Source organism: Gopherus evgoodei, chromosome 4 (assembly GCF_007399415.2).
Source record: "Gopherus evgoodei ecotype Sinaloan lineage chromosome 4, rGopEvg1_v1.p, whole genome shotgun sequence".
NCBI classification, from domain to species: domain Eukaryota; kingdom Metazoa; phylum Chordata; order Testudines; family Testudinidae; genus Gopherus; species Gopherus evgoodei.
Window position 1 is genome coordinate 85,110,256 of NC_044325.1, and position 24,561 is coordinate 85,134,816.

General features: G+C 40.2%; 1 protein-coding gene across 1 annotated transcript in view; it reads right to left on the minus strand.

Annotated features, from left to right (window-relative positions):
- The window catches only part of EHF (ETS homologous factor), a 41,174-nt gene extending 17,663 nt beyond the window's left edge, over positions 1 to 23,511 (minus strand). Inside the window, 2 exon segments of the mRNA XM_030560060.1 lie at positions 2,843 to 2,942; positions 23,405 to 23,511. Coding sequence (XP_030415920.1) covers positions 2,843 to 2,939 — 97 coding nt within the window. The 5' untranslated portion in view covers positions 2,940 to 2,942; positions 23,405 to 23,511.
- Between the last annotated feature and the right edge of the window lie 1,050 nt (positions 23,512 to 24,561).

Below are 24,561 nucleotides of genomic sequence, written 5' to 3' on the forward strand. Positions count from 1 at the left end.
CTGCGGGAACTGTGACTCTCCGCCACCATGAGGCAGGCTGGGCATCTCATTATCCTTTGCTGTTAAGTCCCTCCTCCCCCTCCCCCACCAGGCTGTGAGCTTGGGCTGCCATCCGGCATAGGGGCACCAGTTTAATAATACTGCCTAAGGCCCCATAAATCCTAAGGACGGCCCTGAATGCCCACTTCGTCGGATGCGTCTGATGAAGTGAGTATTCACCCACGAAAGCTCATGCTCCAGTACGTCTGTTAGTCTATAAGGTGCCACAGGACTCTTTGCTCCTCATGACCTTGAATTCTATGAATTTGTTTGTTTCTGTCTTTGACAATGTGGCACTGTCTATGTACAACATTGATACAGTATTCTCATTGCTTAACTAAATATTACTATTTATATTATTTATATTTATTTAACACCAAGAGTGTGCTAGATACTTTGCATACATAGAGGAGGTCAAGATCCTTGCTCCAAAAAGCTTAAAATCTAAAGCTAAAATAGAAGATGCACAAACTATACCTTTCTATTCTTTCTGTGAATAAATTCTGTTTGGTTAAAAAAAAATCCCCAAAAGCAGGGGTGAAATTTTGCCAGTTTCAGATTAAAAATAATAAAACTCTAATTCTGTCTGAAGGTGGGTGAAATGCTCTTTTTTTACTTCATGAGAATTTCACATTAAAACCAGATATTTCTGATATCAGAGAATGAGAATCCTAATTTTAAGGCCCACAAAAGAGTGGTGTGGGCCCCTGATGTTTTTACATATATTTCTGAAAATTGAAATGTTGGTGAAAACACTACAAAAACAAATATATAGTCAAAAAGGGACCAGAGCAAGACCGCTTAGCTGCCTCGATGAAAAAGCTCCGTGTAGGCAAAGCAGAGCAGCACTATATAAAGATGGGCTAGAAATCAGATAAGGCTTATGTGTTAGTTAGAATTACTAAATTTGTCAGAAAGTCCCACAGAGACTCTGCTCCCATCTTAATAAAGGTTCACCCCAGCCATACTGAGCTAAACGAGGTGGAATGATGTGCCAATAGGCGATACTAAGGACAGCATATTTCAGCTTCCACATATCTCAGTGTTGGCCTCTGGAGATTATCGGAGTTAAGGGCGGGGGGGGGGGAAATGAATGATTTTTTTTTCTAAAACTTTAAAATCAATTTTTTTAAATTTGAAATGTCATCTATGTTTTAAAATTCCAGCTCTATATTTGGCTGAGTGGTGGGGACAAAGGGAGAATTTTCAAGCTCCTGCTCTGTAAGTCAAAAAATTGTCAAGAACCAGCTTTACTGTATGAGCCTTCCATCCCGGGCACTGATCCAGTATTGCATATTCTAGCCAAAAACAAGAATATCCAAAGTGGTTGTGAGAAATGTTAGTAATGCAATCCCTAAGTTTCCCTAGCTACCAATACCGAGGAATGAGGGGTATCTCAGGAGCAGATTGCAGTGGGTGCAGAACCATTTGCAGCCTGCAGTTGCAGGCTTGTGGGGAATTAATTACAATGTAGAGGGCTCCAGAAAGTAACAATGGAATTTAGAAGCCACTGGGCACCCTCTGAAGAACCTGAGAAAGGTGGTTGCCTCTGTCCCTGCAGGCTTCAGTCTTAGAAAGGGGTAGAGGACATTTGCAGGCCACCAGTTCTCAAACCAGAAGACTTTAAAGGTCAAAGAGGGGCTCTTGTTGCGAGAGGAGAATGGGCATGTGGAAGGAATTGCAGAGAGGAGGATACAGGTTGACTTGGAATTTCAGACTCATCTGAATTCAAAACTGGAAGTGATTCCTGAATGATTGCAAAGATAGAAATCCCTGCAAATAGAACCCACCAGTTTAGGCTGGCAAAATCCCATGTAAACTGAAACTAGCACTTCTCAATCAAACATGATTTTCACCATCAATCCTTGTAGACAAAATGAAAGGCAACCTAGTGTGTTTATCAAGGGCATTTTTATATATTCTAAGATATTTAGGAATCACAGAGAGAAAAGAAAGAGAGCTCCTTTTAGTTCTGAATGAGAGAATCTTCACTGCATGTTTGGTTATAGCATTTTACAGGACTGTGATTAGTGTGTGATATAAGGTGCTTGCCTGGCTTGATTTTAAGGTTTACTGCTACTACTGTGACATTGTATTGAGTAGAGGGGAAAGATCTTAAAAGGTGTATCTAATATAATATATAGGTGCCCAGTTCTGCCCCCATTCAGAAGTCAGAAAATAATGGAACAGGACCTATAGCTCTAAGTCACTGCTTAGGCTAGAACTTGGGTTGGTACTGACCCAAAGCCCTCACCATCTGATGGCTGTTTAGTTGCCTATGTGAAATGGAACTGGACATCTCTGTCCATTATGAATTGAACAGGTTTCCATATCACAAAAAATCCCTCTCACTGGCAATAACCCTCAGTGTCAGTCTGTCATTCCAGTATTCTGAGCTGAGAAGGCAAATACTGTGCAAGAGCAGGAAAACTGAACTCCCTTCTCAAGTGGTCCCTGCAAGTCAAAGTCAAAGAAGAATGTCTGAGAAGTGTGTGTGTGAAGCTTGCACTGCTGCTGCCCGTGTTGTACTTTTTCTGTGAAGAGGGAACTTTGGGGTTGTCAGTCCAGCACTTTTCATTAGCACTCAATTCACTTTTAGAAAAAGAACCAGTAATAAGCCACAAATTATCATAATTTCTAGGCACACGTCCTCCTGGTGAAATTCCAATAGAGTATAAAGGAGTTTGGATAGGGCAGAGGTCAAAAATCATACCTATGTATATTTAAAGGCATAATATCTGCCCCCCCACACACACACACTTCCCAAAATATATACAGTATACCATTGTTGAATTCCTCCTACCATTGCATGTGGGATATCCATCTGTCCAGGAAGGCTGCTGGTGAAGTAGATTGCTGCTGGCATTGATACTCATTCTGCCAGTTCCTTCCAAAATCATGATCTGTAAGTAAATCGAACAGCTTGCTTAGCTAGTGGCAAGGCAAGTGGCAAAAAATTCCATTGAGGGTGAAGTGAGCAATGCCAAGTCCATTTGTAGAAGACACAGCCCAGCTAAGGAACAAGTTGCCACAATCCCGTTTCAGCTGCAGTGAAATCTCCTGGTGGTAAACATTACCATTTTCATATGCATGAGGCAAGTTTTTACAGCCACCCAACCATAAATGAATAATCTCTGATCAGGAATGGAGTAGAATGAAAATACATGGCTTCTGAAAGAGAAATGCTGGAAGAGCTCCAAGCTTTGTGAAGTGAAATATGAAGCGGTTTCTTTTTATTTAAATGAAATTTCACAAGGTAAACTCTGACTGCTGTAGTTTTTAAAAAACACCTAGTTTTCTATTTTATTTTTGACTTCAGAATAACTGATAATTGCAACCATGAATTTAACAGACTACCAGAGATATATGCACAGAAAATCCTTCATTCATAAAGCCCTACGAGGTAATGGTATATGGATCCTTTTGCCACTGTGGCACAGGTTCTTGTCTAACCTATGTTGGTAGTGTTTTTAGCCATTGTTATCTGTCTGTTGCAGACTATAAGATTCAGATCACAGCAAACTCAGAAGTCCAGGTTATAAGCTCTTGAAAACTAAGCGGACACATAATAGAAATGGGGAGAGAAAGATGTCATTATCCATAGACAGAGAGTTACTTAAAAACACTACTCTAAAATACCATTTTATTAAGGAGTCACGCAGAATCTAGCCTGTAGCAGCTATACAAAACAGCCTTTTTCATGTCTGCTATAAATTTGTTGTGCAATGTTCCCTTTGTAATAACGTATAAAAACATGCTTTTCATTTGAACACATGGTGAATGTAAGGAATTTCCCCACTGATATGTGTTCTTAATATGGTACATTATATACCTCAGTCTGGATGATGCAAAGCATAAAAGTTTGTTTTATAAACATATATTTTGTAATCTTTTGGAGGCATTTTAAGGTAGCATGCTATGCATTTATAAAGGCAGCTGACTTATATCAAGTTAGTTAAATATATGTTAAATATGATCTGATTTGTGATTCCAAATTGTCTTCTGATTTCAGAGCCCCATTACTTTTTAGAACTATAACTTTAAAAGTCAGATAGGTAGATGAATATGATTACGTGCATGGCAATTTTGCATTATAAATAATTGAAGCATGAAACTAAACATTGAAAGTCCAGCACACTTCACAGTATCTCAACTGTGGGTATATTGGACGAGATAACATCACTAATTCTGGCCCAACTCCTATTGAAGTCAATGGCAAAACTCCAATTTATTTTATTGGGAGCATGATAGGGCTCATTATTTTGTTAAAGACAAGTTCATAGCAGCCATTTCAGAAGGTAGGAAGAGGTCTTTCTGAAGTAATCACACTTGAATATTTTCTGGTTATGAATAATTTTCTGAGGATCACTTGGGTGGATATTCACCCCTCACCTGTTATCTTTATTAAACAATCCTTATTAGAAAACTACCAATTTTAAAGGAACAATAAGAACATATATATGTATAATGTACAATGTTGCTGGTATTTTGTATTAAATACCAGCGCCTTAGGAAATGTAATGTAGACAACAATCCTCCCCTGATAGTAGGTGGTCTAAGGCCCTTACTTGCATGAATAAGGGGCTGCTGGAATGAACCCTGGATGATTTAATAATTGATATCTGTTTCCTATGAATCTGCAGTTTCATAACCATCCACATATCAGACTTTATCTTGCATAAAGGGAACTTTACATCTACAACATCTGCAGGATTCAGATAGTACACTTCTGATATCACAGCTCTGACAAAAAATAAGTAAATTTTGTCTAGATTTATTCCCCGTGCAGCTTTACTGAAGTCAATAGGTTTATGCATGGAGTAAGTTAGGACAGGTTTTGTCCTCAGATTCTCAAGACACACCAGTGCCAAGTTATCTGCTACCCTGGGGGAGAAAGTGTCATGAAAGGTTTTCTTTTAATTAAATTAACTCTAAAATAATTTGCCACCCAGGCAAATATTTCATCTTATGTAACGTTGAAAATCTAGAGTTTCTTTTAAGCACTGATTGGTTTATGTAGCACATGCTATGCATTCATTCATCCATATATTCACATATCTCTGAGAGCATATTGACTGAGTAACACATCTGCATCATTCTTTGTCATCTTATTTTTAATTATTTATTAAAATATTTCATAGTCATTAAAAATTGTATGAATGAAGTCTGAGTAACATCAGGCCTCATTACAACACCAAATATTTGATAAGAGTTGAGGCAGGAGCACCAGACTGTGTGTGCAGATTAAAACATACGCAGATTGGCAAGCATTTTGCTTTACAATTAAGCAAACCAATATATATTCCTTCTTAAAGCTATGCTTTCACAGTAGTACCTGTACAGGGTTGCTTCAAACAAAACAATTGCATCACCTTTCTAACATTATCTGTGGAATACAATTATACCTGGGAGAGAACATTGGAGATAGGCTGGAGAGGTATGGGTCTGGATTCTAACCTAATCCAGACTGTCCCAAAGTTTCTGGTGTTTGGATTCAGAATATTGGTTTCACCCACAGTAGGAGGATCAAGGGCCAAAGCCTAAGGACCTACTTCGTCAAAAGTCCTATTGACTTCAGTAAGTGTTTTCACTGAGTCCCAACTTCAGCACTTGGTGCTAAATGAATTAGTTTGCTAAATTCTCCTTTTCTTTCTTGACCATATGACCACTCCAGACTGATGTTTGTAATTTAGTTTTAACTACTCATTCCCTGACCATGGAGAAGACCTAGCATTTCAGAAAAACACATTTACAAAGAACCATTGACCCTTGTAGAGCATACCGTATGCAAATTACTTCATTTTACCATCGCTGTGCTCTGAATCTGAATGACTCTGATCCCCACTTTCACATTTTGTTCTAATGAATCTGCAGATCTAGATGGTGAACGGTCCTCATCATTTTGGAACTGAATCTTTCAGGAGTGTTCACGTTTTGGTGTCATTGATAATGCTGAAAAACAGTGTGATGGGGGGGAGAGTAGCACAGGAAAAAACTGAGCAAATTTTAAATTATTCTAATCCATGTAGTGGTGCTGAAATCCCTTTGTAGGGCTGGGAGAGTTGCAAAGTTGAGATAAGTCAGGGATAAACTATGCAATTTATGTGCAAACGGCAAGTATCAGAGGGCATGAAACCCTAAGGGGAAGGAGGCACACCGCTTTCTGTTTGTTTAACCATATGCCCTCTGCAAAAGACAAATAAAACAAAACTAAGCCAAATTAGACAGAAACTATTAAACTATGATTCTACTTGTAAGCTATTCATAGGGACCATAGTGATCTTCTAGTCTGATCTCCTGTAGAGTACAGCCCATAGAATTTCCCCCGACATATTTCCTAGAGCATTGCTTTTAGAAAAGCAGCCAATCTCGATTTAAAAATGGACAGTGATGGAGAATCCACAAAGACCCTTGGTAAATTGTTTCAAAAGCTAATTAACCTGGCTGTCAAAAATATATGCCTTATTTCCAGTCTGAATTTGTCTAGCTGCAACTTCCAGCCATTGGATTGTGTTATATTTTTCTCTACTACAAGAAGGAGCCCTTTATTTAAATGTTTGTTTCCCAAGGAAGGTACTTATAAACTGTAATCAAGTCGCTCCTTAATCATTTCTTTGTTAAACTAAATAGATTGATCTCCTTGAGTCTATCACTATAAGGCATGTTTTCTAATCCTTTAATCATTCTTGTGACTCTTCTCTGAACCCTCTCCAATTTATCAACATCCTTCTCGAATTGTGAGCACTGGAACTGGATACAGTATTCCAGCAATGGTCACCTCAATGCCAAATGCAGTGGTAAAATAACCGGTCTACTCCTACTCAAGATTCCCCAGTTTATGAATTCCAGGATTGCATTAGCTCTTTTGGCCAGAGTGTCCCACTGAGAGCTCACATTCAGCTGATTATCCACCGCCTCCAAATCTTTTTCAGAGTCTCTGTTTCCCAGGATAGAGTCCCATATTCTACATTATTTGTTCCCAGTATATACACTTTCATTTAGCCATATTAAAATGCACATGGTTTGTTTGAGCCCATTTTACCAAGCAATCTAGATCATTCTGAGTGACCTGTCCTCTTCATTATTTACCACTTCTGCAATTTTTCTGTCATCTGCAAACTTTATCATGAATTATTTTGCTTTCTTTCAGGTCATTGTTAAAGATGTTAAATAATGTAGGGCCACAAATCAATCCCTATGAGACCCCACTGGAAACAGACCAGCTCAATGATGATTCCTAATGTACAGTTACATTTTGAGACCTATCAGCTAGCCAGTTTTTAATCCATTTAACGTGTGCCATGTTCATTTTGTTGGAGAAAAACATAGTTCTCACTCTCTGATTGGGAGCAGCAAAGTCAGATACTTTATTCTCAAGCAATTGCATAGAGGGGGAGAGTGCACTAGGACACATGGTTTCCTCCTTCTAGGCAGGGCTCTCTCCAGGTAAACAATTACAGCAAGCATTTATACCTTTTGTTATAGACAATAATGAGCAATAGCTGCATTTTGTTCATACATAGGCCATCCTGATATCTTATTTTTCACATCTATTTAGACTATAGTCTACATTCCATATATAACACAAGGTCGCAACAACTTCTCACACAGTTCTTTCCCATTCACTTCACACACTCCTCGCTTCTACAAATCTCGTGTTATTAGGGTTACAGCTAGCCTGACTCTTGCTCACAGAGGTGACTGTTTGCATTGAAATCCCTTTCAAATCCCTGTCAATTCTTGCTCTACTTCCACAATTTTATATCACTCTAGTTCTTTAATCAAAATGTTGTGTGGCACCAAGTCAAACACCTTACAGAAGTCTAAGAATATTAGGTCAACATTATTACCATTATCAACCAAACTTGTAAAAGAGATATCAAGTTAGTTTGACAGATTTTATTTACCATAAACTCATGTTGATTTGCATTACTTACATTACTCTCCTTTAGTTCATTATTAGTTGAGTCTGTATCAGCTGCTCCATTACCTTGCCCAGGACCAATATTAGGGTGACAAACCTATAATTACCTGGGTCATCCTGTTTATCTTTTAAAATATTGACACAATATTAGCTTTCTTTCAGTCTTCTGGAACTTTCCCAGTTCTCCAAGACTCACTGAAAATCAAAATTAATGGTTAAGCAAGCTCCTTAGCTAGCTCTTTTAAAACTCTTGGAGGCAAGTTATCTGGACTAGCTGATGTAAAATGACTAACTTTTATAGCTTCTGTTTAACATCCAACAGAGATACTAGTGGAATGAAAAGAATGTTATCACCATATGATGAGACTGTTATTATCTTTTTTTCCCCCAAACCTAGAACAGAAATAATATTGGTCACATCTGCCTTTTTTGCATTATTACTGATAATTCTACCATTTCCATCTAGCAATGAACAAATACCATTATCAGGATTATTTTTGTCCTGATATATTTTTTTAAACTCCTTTTTATTGTCCTTAACTCTGCTGGCCATAGAGTTATTCTTGTGTTCCTTGGTTTCCCTTATCAGTTTTCAACAATTCCTAACTTCTGATTTATATTCATTACTATCAACTTCACCTTTCTTCCATTTATTATATTTTTGTTTATTTTTTTACAACAGGTCAGTTTTTTAATGAGCACAACCTTTCTGAGTTGTGGGATTGTGGCTTTTTGGGTATGTAGTAAGGTGTTCTTAAATGATTCCCAATTATCATTCACATTTTTCTGTTTGAATCCTTCCTCCCAGCTGATTAGGCTCATAATTGTTTTCAGCTTTGTGAAATTAAAGCATCAAGTACATATATTACTAGCCTGGACTTTATTCTGCTTGCACATTATAAATGTAATCAAGTCATGATCACTTGTACCTTACCTATCATAACTATTAGTTCTGTGGTCAGTTCCTCTTTGTATGTTATGACAAGGTCTCATATGGTATTCCCCAGTGTTGGCTGCAACACATTTTGAGTTAGGAAATTGTCATCTATAATGTTCAGAAATTCCAAACTATGCAAAGACTAAAAGTGGCTTCCAGGTGCTGAAATAGGAGGGCTGGAGGGTGCAGCAGCCCCTGGTTGAAGTGGTTTCCATCATACACCGACTTTTTAGTTTGGTTAAATGGCTCTCAGCATTGTCACTATACAAATTGTTCCAGCACCTCTGCTTCCAGCTAAGACAAGCTCAGTGCAGCTCCTTCTGGCTTGGCCAAAAGGGAGAAGCCTTTCTTTTGCTTCATTTGAGACAGCTGATATCTATGGGATCATTCCCCATTTTTTTCCCTTTCACCATCATGGTTGAACTGCAAGTGTAGGTTTCACCTGGAACTATGTTATATATGCAATAAAGTAACAGCAGAGGTGAGTAGGGTAATTTAGACATCTAAGGACTGAATTTGGCAGTTCAATCAAGTACTTAGACATCAATATAACTGAAATGGCATCTGTAAATAATTGCTGCTGCCTAAAGAGAGACTGAATTTTGCAAACTGTTTCTAAGAGTCAGGATATGGACTGCATGACCAAGTGGGTCTGCTTTTCTCAACATCAGAAGCCCAACATCACACACAGAAAAGCAAAGTGGTCTAGCTGACACATATGGTTATTGTACTTAGATGAACACATTGGGTATTTGTGCATGCAAATGACTACTTAGGAGTTCTGTATGCATTTACAGTAACTGCATGTATAAATTAGGTGTATAATTTTGAGTGCATGTTTGTGTATGAACCTGAGCTTCTACTTTTCTGGTAAATCAGTCTCAATAGGTTTTTCCACTTTAATCCATATGATTCCCAGTACTTCCTGGGTTCTCATCCTAGCCAGAGGCAGCTCTAGACATTTCTTAGCCTTAAGCACGTGCTTGGCGTGCTCAAGCCTGGAGCCACCCTTGATCCTAGCCCCTGCATGACCTTGTTTCCAAGGCTCTTTGACATCCTTGGATGAAAGATGACATTGAAGTGCAAAATACTATTACTTATGTAACATATTCAAGGCAATATATTTATTACATCCCATGTAGGTTTACACCAGTAATAGATATATTTATCAAATTATATTCTGAGTGTAATGTTCAAGAAATTATTTTTGATACTGAACTGAATTTACTAAAGCAGCCCCTAAAACTGTACTGACACGGGGTGACTGGACTCTTAAAGTTGCACAGTAGGGTTTAAGGGAAGGCACCTAGGCCTTACAAAGAAGCAATGGCTACAGGTGTCTACGCTGCAGGGAGTAAGAAGGTTCCACGAGGGCCTGAGTCAGTGCGGGGAAGGTACCAGTGGAGAAGACCAAACTCCAGACAAGAGGTGCTGGGCCAGCAGGAAGACAGAGCTGCAGGGAGCAAGGGCTGTACCTAGCTTAGAAATGGCCCAGAAGAGTGTTGGAACTCTGAAGGGATGACAGACCCTTGGAGAGCAGCGGTACCCAGCTTGGAAAAGGGATGAAGACTTTGAAAGTCTGAGTTTTCTTTTGAAAGATTTTTGTGCAGGACTTAACAAATTGGACCCTGGTAGGTGGAGTGTTTTACTGTCTGGAGTGGACTTTTCAGAGAGTCCTGAGTGAAGGGGAAACTGAGGTAGGCCTCAGAAAAGCCATGCTTGGCCAACAAGGAGGATTACAGGATGGGCATGCCCTTGGACATGCACCCACAGTTTGTTGTATAGCAGCAATTCTAGTACAGAATTTTCTTGCCTATATTTATGTATGCAACTGCAATCCGGTTGTCAGACATTTAACTATCTCTTTGGTGTATAGAGTTGCTGTTTGTGTGCACAAAACCAAGTCTGTGTGTGCAACAAAAGCAGTGGGTGTTTTCAAAGGCTATGTTGGGACCTCTTTCAACATTTAGCCTTGGTTGTGTTGTGTGAGGGGAGGGGTTGTGGTGTTTTTGTTTTTAGCTTCATGTGTATTAAATTTATACATGCAGGTAAGCTTAAAGACAAAAAAAATCTATCTGAATAGGAGGGGAACATTAAGTATGTTTATACTGTAACAGATATGATTGCTATAAACAAGCAAATCACTAATAAAAAGAGTCCCACCAAATTTAAAGACCTGACTCTGTGATGTAGTATGAGGCAACTTCTCTAAGTGTAGGTGATGGATGTTTCAACATATCCATGTGGACTCTAAAATCTTGCATGTGTCTTTTAACTAAGACGAGACTGAGTAGGAAAGTTAGGAACCAGGTCCACTTCTCCTTTGTTCTAAGGTTTTGCTTTGGGTCTATCTCTACCACTGATTACATAATCTGAAGACAAAACCATACTTCAGTCTCCTTTTTCCGAGCCAACATGAGTTCACTTTAATAGAGCAAGGGAAATATTACTTGATTATTTGCTCATAGTCCAATATGCTAATTTTCCTCTATCCCCTTTTCACAATCCATACACTTCATATGAGCTGGCCTCAGAGCTCAAGATGTATGTTAGTGTAGTTAGAGAGAATTTAAACACCTCTTTTGCCTAAATCAGAAGAAAATGCAAGCACTGCCCTTCACAGGGATCTCTCATAGGATATATGTATCAGAACAGTAGGATATAGCCCTAAACCTCCAAAGACAAGAGAGAACTGGCAGTTTTACAATATTTACTTCTACAGTCCCCCAGCAATCATGTTACCTTGGCAGATGGAATAGTGTTCTGCAACCTGCCATATAGCAAAAGTCGAATGTTTAGGATTAGCATTTCTGTCACTTGTTGCTCAGATATAATCTCTTCCTCCCACCTCCACAGATTTCTAATAACATACAAGACATAGCCATTTGTCCCACATCTGAAAGGACCAGTGTCTTCTACTGAAGAAGGAGTTCTGTGTACAGGAGCACTGTATATTAGGAGAAATTGTAGTACTCCAGCTGAAAGGGAAAGGACTAGAGCCAATCAGGGAATGATTTTATTTCTTGTGAAAAATGTCAATGCAATTTTTTTTCATTTTCATCTAAATGTTTTTCTTCTTCTCTCCTCCACCTCATGGGCACTTCTTGTGAAAACTTCCATTTTGTCAAAAAAAAATATTCTCACAAAAAAATATTCCCATGGCAAAATTTTGACCAGCTTTAGAAAGGCAAGGAAAAATAACTGGAGATGGAAAGCAGGACTTTCACTGGCACATATGGCTCCCATGTTGTCTCAGGATAGAACTGATGACAATTTAGGTCAACCGTGTCCCCAGAATTGTTAGTAGTTTCAGCCAGATGTATTAATCTGGTCTCAGTGACATACAATGGGATATACAATAGGGGAAGCCATTTTCTCCTTTACTATATTCCTTTTGCCTCTTTCTCCCATTGCAACTTCACACCTCTCATATCTACCTGGAGTATCCTCCCTCCTCCTGTGAACTGAGTCACCTTCCCCATCTCCTTCAGAACCCTCTTGAACTCTCTCTTTTTCCCTTACCCTTCTACCACTGATTTACACTTGGGTTGGACTACTCCCTTGCTAACTATGTAAAATAAGTAATGCAAAAATGAGCCAAAAAATCCCCCAAACTACCCTAGAAACATGACAGACCACATGTCTGTAATTAGATAGAAAAGAGCAAGCTAATAACAATCTACGATTATATTCTAAATCTTCTCCGCTTTCTTATCATTATATCTTTCTGCTCTCTGTGATTTTGACAATTGTGTTATTGTATTGCCTGTTTAAAGTGTAAGTCCCTTGGAGGAAAGGGCCTGGTCTTATTTCTCTATTGCTAAAGCATCCTGCACAGCTACTGAGTTACTAACAAATACTGAAGATGATTAGGTATTATTATTCCTGGAGGGAATTGGAACGATTCATTGATGCTCTGCCTTCTGACAAGACAACTGATTTATATGTGGTCTTGCCATAACAACCAGTTATAACCTTTAAAACCCCAGTGCAGCTTGTGAGTGGCTATTTTATAGGGAAGTATATGTTAACCATCAGCATCACTACTTCTCTTTTGTTGTGATGCCAGGTTGATTTTCAGTAGTAAAACTACTTATATGGCTCCCCCCTGCCAAGCTCAAATAAAATGAGGGTGGGTTTGTTTATTTATTTAGCTAGTTAGTTTTGTTTTACAAATCTCCCTTTCTCTAAGAACTTCTGCTTGGAGGTTTCTTCTTTGCTGGGTTCATTTCTAAATGAGAATTAGACAGAATGAGGAAAGGGAAGAGTGTTCCCTTTCTCTTCCCTTTAATGGAGAAGAATGGTTGCTGTTGGCAGGAAGAATCTTATTCATTGTGTAAAAAGTTTTAATCTCAGAGCCTTGCACACTCCCAAAATCTCCAGATCTGGATCTAAATGTTGAAAATACTCATATGTTTATACTAGGCAGAGGTAAAACTCTGGATCCAATCACCCCGGAAATTTGCTGTTTGACACATCTGGGTCTAGCTCTGTAACTTGATATGACACACATTGATATGATTTTTGTTATTCACATAGTGGTAGCACCTAGGGCTTCAACTCAGTCAGAATCTCATTATGCGAAGCACTGTACAAATAGATAGTAAATAACAGTCCCAGCCCCAAAGAGCTTACAGTCTAAAAGACTAGATGTGACGGTTGGGTAAAACCTGTTTCAAACCAGTGGGCAGGGAAGTGGAGGATCAGAAAGGACGCGAGTGTAGGATATTTTTGCATAGACTAGCTGTGAGCACAATTCTCAGTTGTGATAAGTTGTGATAACACTGATCACAGCTCACCCCTTGCCTTTTCACTATCCTATCACAGTTGTCTATCAGTATTACAGCAGAGATGAGTTAGGCCTGCTCTACACTGGGGGGGTGGGGAAATCAATCTAAGATATGCAACTTCAGCAATGAAAATAGCGTAGCTGAAGTCAACGTATCTTAGATCAATTTACCTCCCATCCTCACAGTGAGGGATCGACGGCCTCGGCTCCCCCATCGACTCCACTTCCGCCTCTCGCCCTGGTGGAGTTCTGGAGTCGACGGCAGAGCGTTCTGGGATCAATTTATTGTGTCTAGACAAGACGCTATAAATTGATCCCCTAGACAAGATGCTATAAATTGATCCCCTATAGATCAATCGCTACCCACCGATCTGGCGGGTAGTGTGGACGTACCCTTAGAAGGAGGTGGCATAAACTGGTGGCATTAGGGATTTTAACAGTGGGGAGTTTTCCCCAAGCACTTGGAGCAGCAGATCTGATCAGTTTATAGGGCTATCTGTAAACTTGCAATTCTCAGCCCTCACAAGAAACTTTCTGAGGGCTAGATTATGTCTCAGAGGTTCTGCTAGCTCAAAGCCTGGCCTCACTTGCAATCCTGCTCCTCTCCTGTGGGGTATTGGATACCACAAAGTAAGCAGTGTGTTGCAGGGTAGAGTGTATAGGAACAGGATAGTATTCCTTTAAATAGTCTGAGGGCATTCTAATGGTACTCATGTTCTAGAACAGTGGTCCCCATACTGTGGGGTGCACCCCCCCAGGAGTGCACAGAAGAACATGTGGGGGGTGCAGCAGGGCCTGGGCCAGTCCCCTTGGAGGGCTGGGGAGGGAGCACTACCCAGACCCTGCTCTGCCCCCAGCTCCTCTCTGGACTTGGCCACAACTCCACCCTGGCCCTGGCCACAGTCACAGTTCTGGTCCCCGCTGCAGCTCAACTCCCAGCCCCACCCACCAGCCCCAGCCACAGCTCCGGCACAAGCCAGGGCTCGGCTTCCAGTCCCCAGCCCCAGCTCCGCTCCTGGCCCCACTCCTGGCTCCAGCCCCGGTTCCTGACCATGGCTCCCAGCTCCAGCCCGAGCCCAGCCCTGGCCCAGCTGTGCCCTCATAACCTCTCTGCCCACAGGCAGCTCTAGTCCCAGCTCCTGCCCCACACCCAGTTCTGCCCCCAGCTCCGCCTTCAGTCCAAGCTCCTCTGCTGAGCCAACTACAGTAATGGGGGATAAGGGTGGGTGCAAGGATGTTTCGCACTCTAGGAAAAACTTCCACCTTGCGCCCCCCCAGCCCTGTGGCAGCTTTCCGCCCCCTCCACCTTAAGGTGCCCACCCTTCAGCAGCTCCCCATGCCCCCTCCCCTCTGAGATCCCCCCCGCAGCAGCTCCCTCCCTCTGCCCTAAGGCATCCCCCTCCGTGGCAGCTCCCCTTGGCCTGGGAAACCATGTGGCAGCTCCCCGCCCCAGCTCACCTCTGCTCCACCTCCTCCCGGCATGCTCATGGGAGGAGGGGGAGCAGAGGTGAGCTGGGGAAGGGAGCAGTTCCCTTGAGTGCCTCGCCCCCCTTACTTGCTGCAGGCGGCCCTCCCCACGCCCCCTTGCTCCAGGTCCCTCTGCCTAAATGCCGATGACGACCGGGGTGGCTGAAGATCCAGCCACCACAGTCGCCGCCAAAAGACCTGAAATGCCGCCCCCCACCAAATGCTAGTGCCTAGGCAACTGCCTAGGTCACCTAATGGGTTGCACCAGTCCTGGGGGAGCAGATATATTCCTTTACTGGTAAAGGCGGGAGTGACAGGAAAAGGTTGGGCACCACTGTTCTAGAAGCTGCCAGAAACCAGCCAGAGCAGCAGTATGTATGTAGGTAGGTCTAGCATGTTTATATATCTTTAGTAAGCATGGCTGTTTGGGACCCAGCTGTGCCCCTGTGGTTTCCTCATGTTATCTTTTCAGTGTAAAGAGCAAAAGACATAACAGAAGGAAGTGGCAGGAGCATAGGCCTGGCATCCCACCTCCTGGCTGCACAGAGGCATATGCTTTCCCTCTCTCATGGGGTGAAACAGCCGCTGAATTCACCCAGTGTGGCTGACCGCTCCAAGAGGCACGGTGCTTCCCTGAGCCAGAATGTCCTGGTGCTCCCCTGAGGCAGCACAGCAGTGTATCTGCTCAGTGCAGGTCTGTAGCTTAACGCCACAACAAAGCTCATAAATGCTCCTGCATCAGTCAAGCCCAGCCAGAAACAAATTGACCAAGGTCCATTAAAGAGTCTGCCTCTGTGGTTCCTTCTGTGGATAAGGAAAGTGGGACTGGTGAGCAAGAGCAGCTCTCCACCTTCTGCAAAAAAGTAGAGGGCAGCTTCCCCTCCTGCCCTAGCCATGGCTTTGGGGAACAGTGCTTCAACACAGCCCCCCTCCTTCTCTTCAGCTGGTGCTATGAGTGCTCCCCATCCTGTTTCCATTTATTTCGCCTTTGGCCTCATTAAACAGTACAATGAAGTGTTTATGTGACAGAGGGCTGGGAGCAGGTTGTTAAGGTAAAGCCCACCATAAATAGAGCCGTTAATTCAGTTGCTGGCATGGCTTTCTCTTATCTTCATTATACCTCCCAGAGGGTATTAGCCCTACCCTTTCGTTTGAGTTGGCAGCAGGGTTATTTTTTTGCACCTGCTGCTCTATTCTGATAACACTGCAGGTCAGCTTTGATTTGTTGGAATATAAACAAAAGAGCAAAGCAAGGCATCTGCCTCAACAGCCTGGGCCGGTTTGACGATAGAGCTTTTCCTATTAGTTTTCATATAAATGTATGCTTTCAGTTCTGGAATGAATCCCTGCTGCTTCATAATAGCTCTTGTCTACAGAATAACCCAGCTTCAACAGAAGGAGTGTCATAATCAGATATTTGGCACTGTCCTTTTTCCGTCAGCCAAAACCCATGAAAAGTCAAATGAGCCAAAATGGGCTTTAAAATGACTGGAAAAAGAAAGCAATTGAGCTTGCGTCCTTTCTTGCTTCTTTATAATGGATAAAGACCTGAACTGTTGGGGGATTTGTTTTCAAAAGAGGAGGGTTCTTTTCATCATGCTTCCTACATTAGAAAACCAGCCTAGGATTCTCAAAGGAGCCCAAGGGAGTTAGACTATCAATTTCCATTGAAATTCGCTGTCATTTGGATGCCTAAATCCTTTAGGTTCCTTTTGAAAATCTGACCCTCAGGTCCCATCCAGACTCTACGATGACTGGAGAACAAGTGAAACGGTGACACCCTAAGAGCATGAACATTGAGCTATTAAGGGATTAGGGACTTTTTAGAATAATATTCCATAACTACACAAAGCACTTTACCTCTGTGCTTCAGCTTCACCATTTGTAATATTGAACTAATGATAATTACCTTCCTTGGTAAAGTGCCTTGCTTAAAGTTATACAGAAGCTCATTGGCAGACCTTACTTAACTCAGATCTCATGGCTCCCATTCCAGTGCCCTAATTACTGCATTCAATTTACAGTTAGGAAGATTATGCTTTATCTAGCAAGATTAATGGAAATTACAGGTAGGGAGGGATGGAATGTTCTCTACACAAGAGACTAGTTCAGACTGGCTTTCACACCATTCCCACCCCTCAAAGCCATCATACACGGAGCAGGGTACTCAATGATAACACACTCAACCAATCAAACTCATGGTAAAAGTATTGCATCATCAGAACAAGCTGCCATTGACATATAAGTGATCTTGAAAACAGGCAGCCATTATCTAGAAAATCCCGAGAACTGATTTACCCTCACTGTGCTGTCACAGTTACAGTGATACCTGTTTACTAACATGAGTTATTAGAATAAAATATCTTCTTGAGTAATACTATAGTAAAGCCAAGTGTTGCAGAAATAGGCACAATGATTATATAAATACTTTACAACTGGGAAGCTGGGTCCAGAACCATGGTCTTGCAGCGCCTAAGTAGAGTAATCTTTCTATTGCTCCTGGAAGTCTAGGAGTTCCTATATCCATTCTTCCACTAGAGGGCAACATGAGTCATACATACCAGTGCAGTTCAGTGCAAAATGACTAGCTAACCACTTTTTAGGGAACTCATAAGGAATGATTCAATCAGATCAGCAGAATAAAAGAGATCTAGTCCAAAAAAACAAAGCTGTAAGTCACTAAGTTAAGGATGGATGGTGTCTGTCTTCACTCTGGACATTGTGGTTTTGGTCAGTTTTTTTAATGATAAATTATTTATCCAGAGACCAGACCCATCATTCATTCAGACTTTCATAACCATTTTGCTTTTGTACCAATAGGAGTTTGGTGGGAATTTTCAAAACTAAAGGATATATTTTTATTTGATGTCTTACAAATGTTATGAGTAATATCTGTTGCAGGGTGTTGCAAACAGTAATCACTCTACAAACGATGAAAATATCCTAATAGCATGTCCCAGTACCTGATATACCAGTGAGACTCCCTCACAACCATTCCAATCTATTGGTCAATTGCAGAAACAAATATCCTTTGATAATACATCACAAAGACACAAAAGGCAGGCTCCTTTCATATTGTTGTGTAATAATAATTATGTGTTTTGATAAAAATCATTAGGACAATTTGGGAGGGATAATTATATCATGCAAAGTCATTGATTTTCCAGCTCAACATCTTGACCAATTTTACATGGCTTTGTTAAATAGAAAAGTAATTATACAGTGATACAAATAATCACTTACTGAATGTCAAGTGCAGAGAAGTGTAGCGCAATATCTAAAAACAGAAAATGATTATTTTTGTTGTTCTCACTCTACAAAGGAGGACTTTTCAAATAGCTTATGAATTTTTACAAACATTTCTAGGCTCTGAGCCTTTTCTGATTGAACCTAAGCTGATTATTACAGCAAACAACTCAGAAGTGAGTATAGCACTGTCTGTATCTTCTGCATAGTAGGCAGGGACTTTGCATTTTTTTTATGGATTTATAGATATTAGGAAAGGTTCTCTTTCCATTGCTGCATAGTAACGCTGTTTTACTGCCCTGGGTAATCTTGATTTGAATATTGCCATTAATAATGATTGATCACCCCAATAGGGCTCAATTCAACTCCCAAGAAAGTGAATTGAGGGACTCCCACTGACTTCAATGGAAGCTCAATTAGCCCTCAACCCTTTTTAGTTTGAAGCCACCTTCTTCTTCTTCTTGTCCCTGTGCCACTACCACCAAAATTATTTCTTTATTAAATCTTTATAGGCATTCATGTACTTATCACGAGAGCTGTGCAAATAACTTCATTCTGAAAAAGTCAAAACAAACCAGAAGTCAAAAATAAAATTGTTTCAGGTTGAACAAAACATTTAGTTTCATTTTCAAAGTTTCAAAAAAGTTTTTTTTAATTTTTTTAATTAAATTGAAATATATTTCAAAACAGAGTCATTTGACATTTTAAAAAATGAAGCATTTCATTTCCAAAATGTCAGAATAACGTTTTTTTTTCTATTTTTTTTTTAATCCAAACAATTTGGCAAATTCAACATGAATTCACAGTGTTCTGATTTACCCACATCTGCATTTTTTGGACAACAAAATTTCTCCCAGCTACTTGTCACAACTCCCTTCATTGACATCTTGATGCAGTAAACCCTCAAACAATTGACATTAATGGGAACTGGATGAGGTCCTCAGTATATGCAGGCTGCCATGTCAGTGCACAGGCTTAACTCGGAGACAAGAATAAAGAAAATACTTTTGGGGTTACTGCTTTTTCAGGGTTCTTAAGCTCCAGGATCACTAAGCAGTTGAAACCATTGGGCATTGTTTGCCACTGGTGCTATTGGCCTTCTACTCTGCTAACAGTAGAATTACAAATAATACTGCACTGTCTTTAAAATTAGTAACAAAATCCAATGCATTTTTTGTCCGAAAGTTCTGTTACTGGACCCAGATTTAATGTTACTGCAGTATTGCAAGCTGCACAGGTATTAAAGTCACAAACATTTCTTTTTAGTACAAAGTACATCTTAACATAATATGATCCAACCTTCTTTTCAGCAAACCATTTATAAAATTCATAATTAAAAATTCTGCCTGTGGTCCCTTTCCTTATATGCTTTTCTCACCAACAACTGAAAACCTAATCCTCAGCTGTATGCAGCATGAAGAGAAGTTGAGCAATGCAAGATCTGAGGGAATCACACTGAGGGGAGTCACATTGTTATCGTCAGAAATACATTGGTTAGTGGTCAGCTGTTTAATTATACCTCAGTCTTGGCACATTGACCAATATTAAGTCGGCCAGTTGTGTTCTGTGCCATCCACCTTCAAACCAAGGCACATCAGAGACTATGTAGCATTGTGTGCTACCAGCATAATTAAAAAAGACCACATTCCACTTAAATTTCTGCAGGAGCTCAAGCACCAATTAGATCTGTCTGAGTCCCTAAACATCACAATGATCAGGATCATCAGCAGAAAAGGTGAACGCATCAATATAATTTGCAGTCAGTGGGAGATATGTTTGAGGAATGAATAAAGGATGTGGCTCTTATCTTGGTCTGGATATTTTAATAGAGATAGCATGAGAATGTAAGAGCTGAGACTGGAAGAGTTTCTGTGATCAAACTCAAATATGTGTGCAGGACATGTGCAGTGTTATTTCCACTCTCTTGAAAGACTTCCTTCAGATATTGCCACTAGTCCCCAGCTTTGAGATTAACTTCTTGATGCTCACTTCTGCATGATGAGCGTGATTTTAGAAAAAAAACCCACCTAATTTATTTTATGTTCTTTATTTTGTGTCCTCATAGTTTCGACTGTATCATTTGGAGTGGGATGTGGTAACATACTGAACAATTCTGCCTGAGCAGGAGATAGAATGGCTCACCTAAAGTGACAAAGCTTTTCTATCTCTAATTTCTGTTAGTCTATGATTTTGGATGTTTTGTTTTTAATTTTTTATCTCCATCCTAAATTCCTCTTCCTATATCACCCAGACACGAGTACCAATGTTTACATGGTTAGTCATTGGGAATGAAAGCAGCTGAAAGAGGTTCTACAGTTAACTGAATGATTTCAGAGTTGAAATTGTCCTCTCACAGTTCTCCACTAATTCCTGTATCTAATTATCTGTCCATAAGAGCATAAGAACTACAATACTAGGTCAGACCATGGTCCATCTTGTCCAATATCCTGTCTCTGATAGTGGCCTGTACCAGAGCTTCAGGGTGAGTGTACAGACCAGGGCAATTATGGAGTGATCCACTCATCTTCCACTCCTGCTTTCCGAAAATCAAAATTTTAGGATTTTCATGAGCATGAGGTTCTATCCCTGACCACCTTGGTTAGTGGACATTGATGGACCTATCCTCTATGAACTTCTCCAGTTCTTTTTTTCACCCCAGTTTTACTTTTGGCCATCACAACATCTCATGACAATGAATTCCACAGGTTAGTTGCATGTTGTGTGAAAAACTACATTCTCTTGTTTGTACTAAACCTACTGACTATTAATTTTTTCAGGTGACACTTTTTTTTTCTTGTGTGAAAAGGTAAATAACATTTCTCTATACACTTTTTCCATACCATTCATGATTTTACAGACCTTATCATATCCTCCTAGTTGTCTCTTTTCTAAGATGAATGGCCCTAATCTTTTTGGTCTCTCATTGTATGAGAGCATTTCCATACTCTTGATCATCTTTGTTGCCCTTCTCTGGATCTTTTTTCAGTTCCACTATATCCTTTCTGAGGTGGGGTGCCCAGAACTGGACATAGAACTTTCTTTTCACTCATAAAAACTCAGTGTTGAGAAAATATCATGTTACGATAATGTCCTGGGATGACACCAGATTGTTCCTATACATTGATAAACTGTTATTTCTAGTGCTCACTGGACCATGTTTTATTACAAGATCCCACCACAACTAGAATAATATGAACTCTTGCCATCCTATAACTAGCTGTGAAATGCTGTTTCTCTCTCAAAGGGTATAAGCTTTCTAACACTGACAAGGGCTGAGTCACAACTGCCTAATTTGTCATGATGGCTCAATGTGGGAAAAACAAAGGATTAATCTGCTCTGCTACAACCTATTGAAACTCAAGGCTGAAATTGACATGTTATGATGAGATTTGTTGCTTAACATCTTTGTCATATTTGTCTGAAGACTTCAATTGCAACTGTTTTCTTTGGCTGTCAGACTTATTTTAACAATACGTCTTTTCTGTTCTCAAGCTCTGGTAACTATAAAATGCAAAGTTTACATCAGAAAACTGGCTTAAACTGCTACCAGCAAATTTACCAACGAAACAGCACTCGGAACAGATCCATTATCCCACCAGGACTATTAACAAATTAAAAGAAATATTGCTAGAAGATAGACACATTGAAGATAGGCACATATACCAAAAGCTAGAACAATAAGTGTTAAGTAAACCAGTTTTACTCTATAGTTGTCTATTTTATAGTTCTTATAATTACGAACTGGTTTCTGTTTTCCAAAGCCCATGAACAAAACGAAGAAGCTGGATGTGCTTTAAACTTAGATGGAAAGGCAATGTGATGTGTCTTTTTTAAGTAGAATAATTCAGACATATGGTATAGACACAAGTAAATATATATACATATATATCCAGAAGGCCCACAAATAATATTTCAACTCTCTCAAGCAGTGAAATATTAGTAAATGTATTACTGCTATTTTATACTTTCAGTGTCATTTCCTGATCAGCTGTGCTGTAAAAATCGGTGCAATCTCTTCTACTGAAATATTACAACAGATTTTAGTAAATACTGTTACTTGCAATGGGCTGAACCTTAAAGAGCATATGCTGTATTTATTCAAGTAAAACTGTCATTCATGTCAATGGGAATACAACAGGCAAAACTCTCAGAGCTGAATTCTTAAAGCCTTTACTGAGATTTTATTCAGTCCTTACTCACACAGAACATACATTGACTTCAGTGAAGAGTTTTAAGTGGGAAGGGGCTAAGGACTTCAGGATATAGCCCCAACTGAAACCAGTGGGAGTTTTAGTTGAGCAAGGACTGAGCAAAAAGTGAGCTAAGTAGGATTTTTTATCATCCTTGTAATTACCACCATCACTACTATAAAACCAGCAAGATCTTTTTATCTGTATAGTGCCCACACATGCTGCGACACTAAGGAGACTCCACGCCAATTTCAACAGTCAGTTTTAAAGGCTCTGCTTCTACTACCCTTGCTCACATTGAATGATACTTTATTAAATAAGTAGCCCCACTGATTTGACTGCAGTTACTCAGGGGATAAAAGTATTACTTAATGTCACTAAAGGTGACACCATTAGGCCCCAAAACATCATTAAATACAATATTATAAAAACCGCCCTCATAAAACTAAGGGGCAGATGCTGACCACCTTGCTCACAGTGAGTATAGAACTTTACTCCCATGCATAGCCCCACTGAAATCAGTGGGACTATTCAAAGTTAATAAGGCTGGCTGATCTGTACCTAAGAAAATACAAATAGTAGGAGTGTGTTCTTAAACACAAGGAAGGGCAGGACGCAGGTTCAAAACAGGAGAGTAAAAGCGTTTATAATTTTAATGCTCAAAAACTTTTGATTAAAAGAGGTTAGTGGCAGTTTCAAAGTGGGGGAAAAGGAGCTGAGATGGGTGTTGAGTGGGAGTGATTCCAGTGCACACTTCTGCACTCTTTTATCCTCAGTGGTGTTCATTTAAAAGGAAGTTAACAAAATCTTACCTCATTTAGCTGCTGATTCTGAAGGGGAAATCCTTTAGCAGAGGCAACGAGAAGGCTGTCTAGCGAATGGCAGGTGTTAAGTAAACACAGGTGCTAGGTTAGCACTTCAAAAGCCTCACAGGAGTGATGATAAATGAATGTGATATTAATTTTAAAACATTTTGCAGAACATTTAGTCAGCCAATGGGGGAATTTCTTAGGTCACTTCCTGTTCTTTTGATTGGGTCTGCAGCAATAACAAAAGAGAGAGAGAGAGAGGAAAGAAAAAGACTGCAAACATTTGCATACAGCCAACTCACACCTCAGTGCTCAAACAAAACAGGTCTAACCAGGTTACACATGTGTCTCAAGAACAAAAAAGAAACCTGTCAATGAACGAGGTCTTGATTGCTCTATAGTTGGTTTTTAAAGACCATCCTGCCTCATAGTTTTTTATTTATTTATTTTGTTTTTACAGAAGGTTATTTCAGGTAAATAGGCAGCTTATAATTAGAATAAGGAGAATAAAAAGTAAGAATGTCCGAAACTTAGGACATTTAAAATTAGACTGGAAATAACACTAGAAAATGTACTGTGAGGAACAATCGTACGTTAGCAGGGAGATAGACTGGATGATCCAATGTCATGAGCTAAATTCTCCCTTCAGTTGTACCTGTGGGCTTCCATTGAACGTAATGAGCCTGCACAAGCATGAGGGAGAATTGAGTCCATTATTTCCTTATCACCTCTAACTTTTGTAAATATCTGAGTGAAGGAAAAGATAATGAGAAAAATATCTTCTGGGACAAGGACGTACTCTTATGTGCAGGAGGATGAACATGCACATGTATGTGCAACAGGGCAAAGGCGGGAGAAGAGGGACTTAGGGCTGAGTGTTGCAGCACTGAACTTTTAGGTGCCCTGCTGCCTACTGGAATTCACAACCTTGACTTAGGTGCCAAGGTTCACTGTCCAATGCATGGGGACAATTAAGCCTAAAATAGGGATTCACCAAAGCCAGGGAGCTGCCTAAGCTGGCCAGTGCTAAATGCTGAGGAGAGGAATGGGGCCTAAGTCCCACCTTCAAAAGGCATTAGGCACCTTACTCTGGGCCAAAGGCAGACTTCCCCCCCTACACTTGGATTTCACCTAAGCCAGGTCAGCCCTTTTTCAAGAAA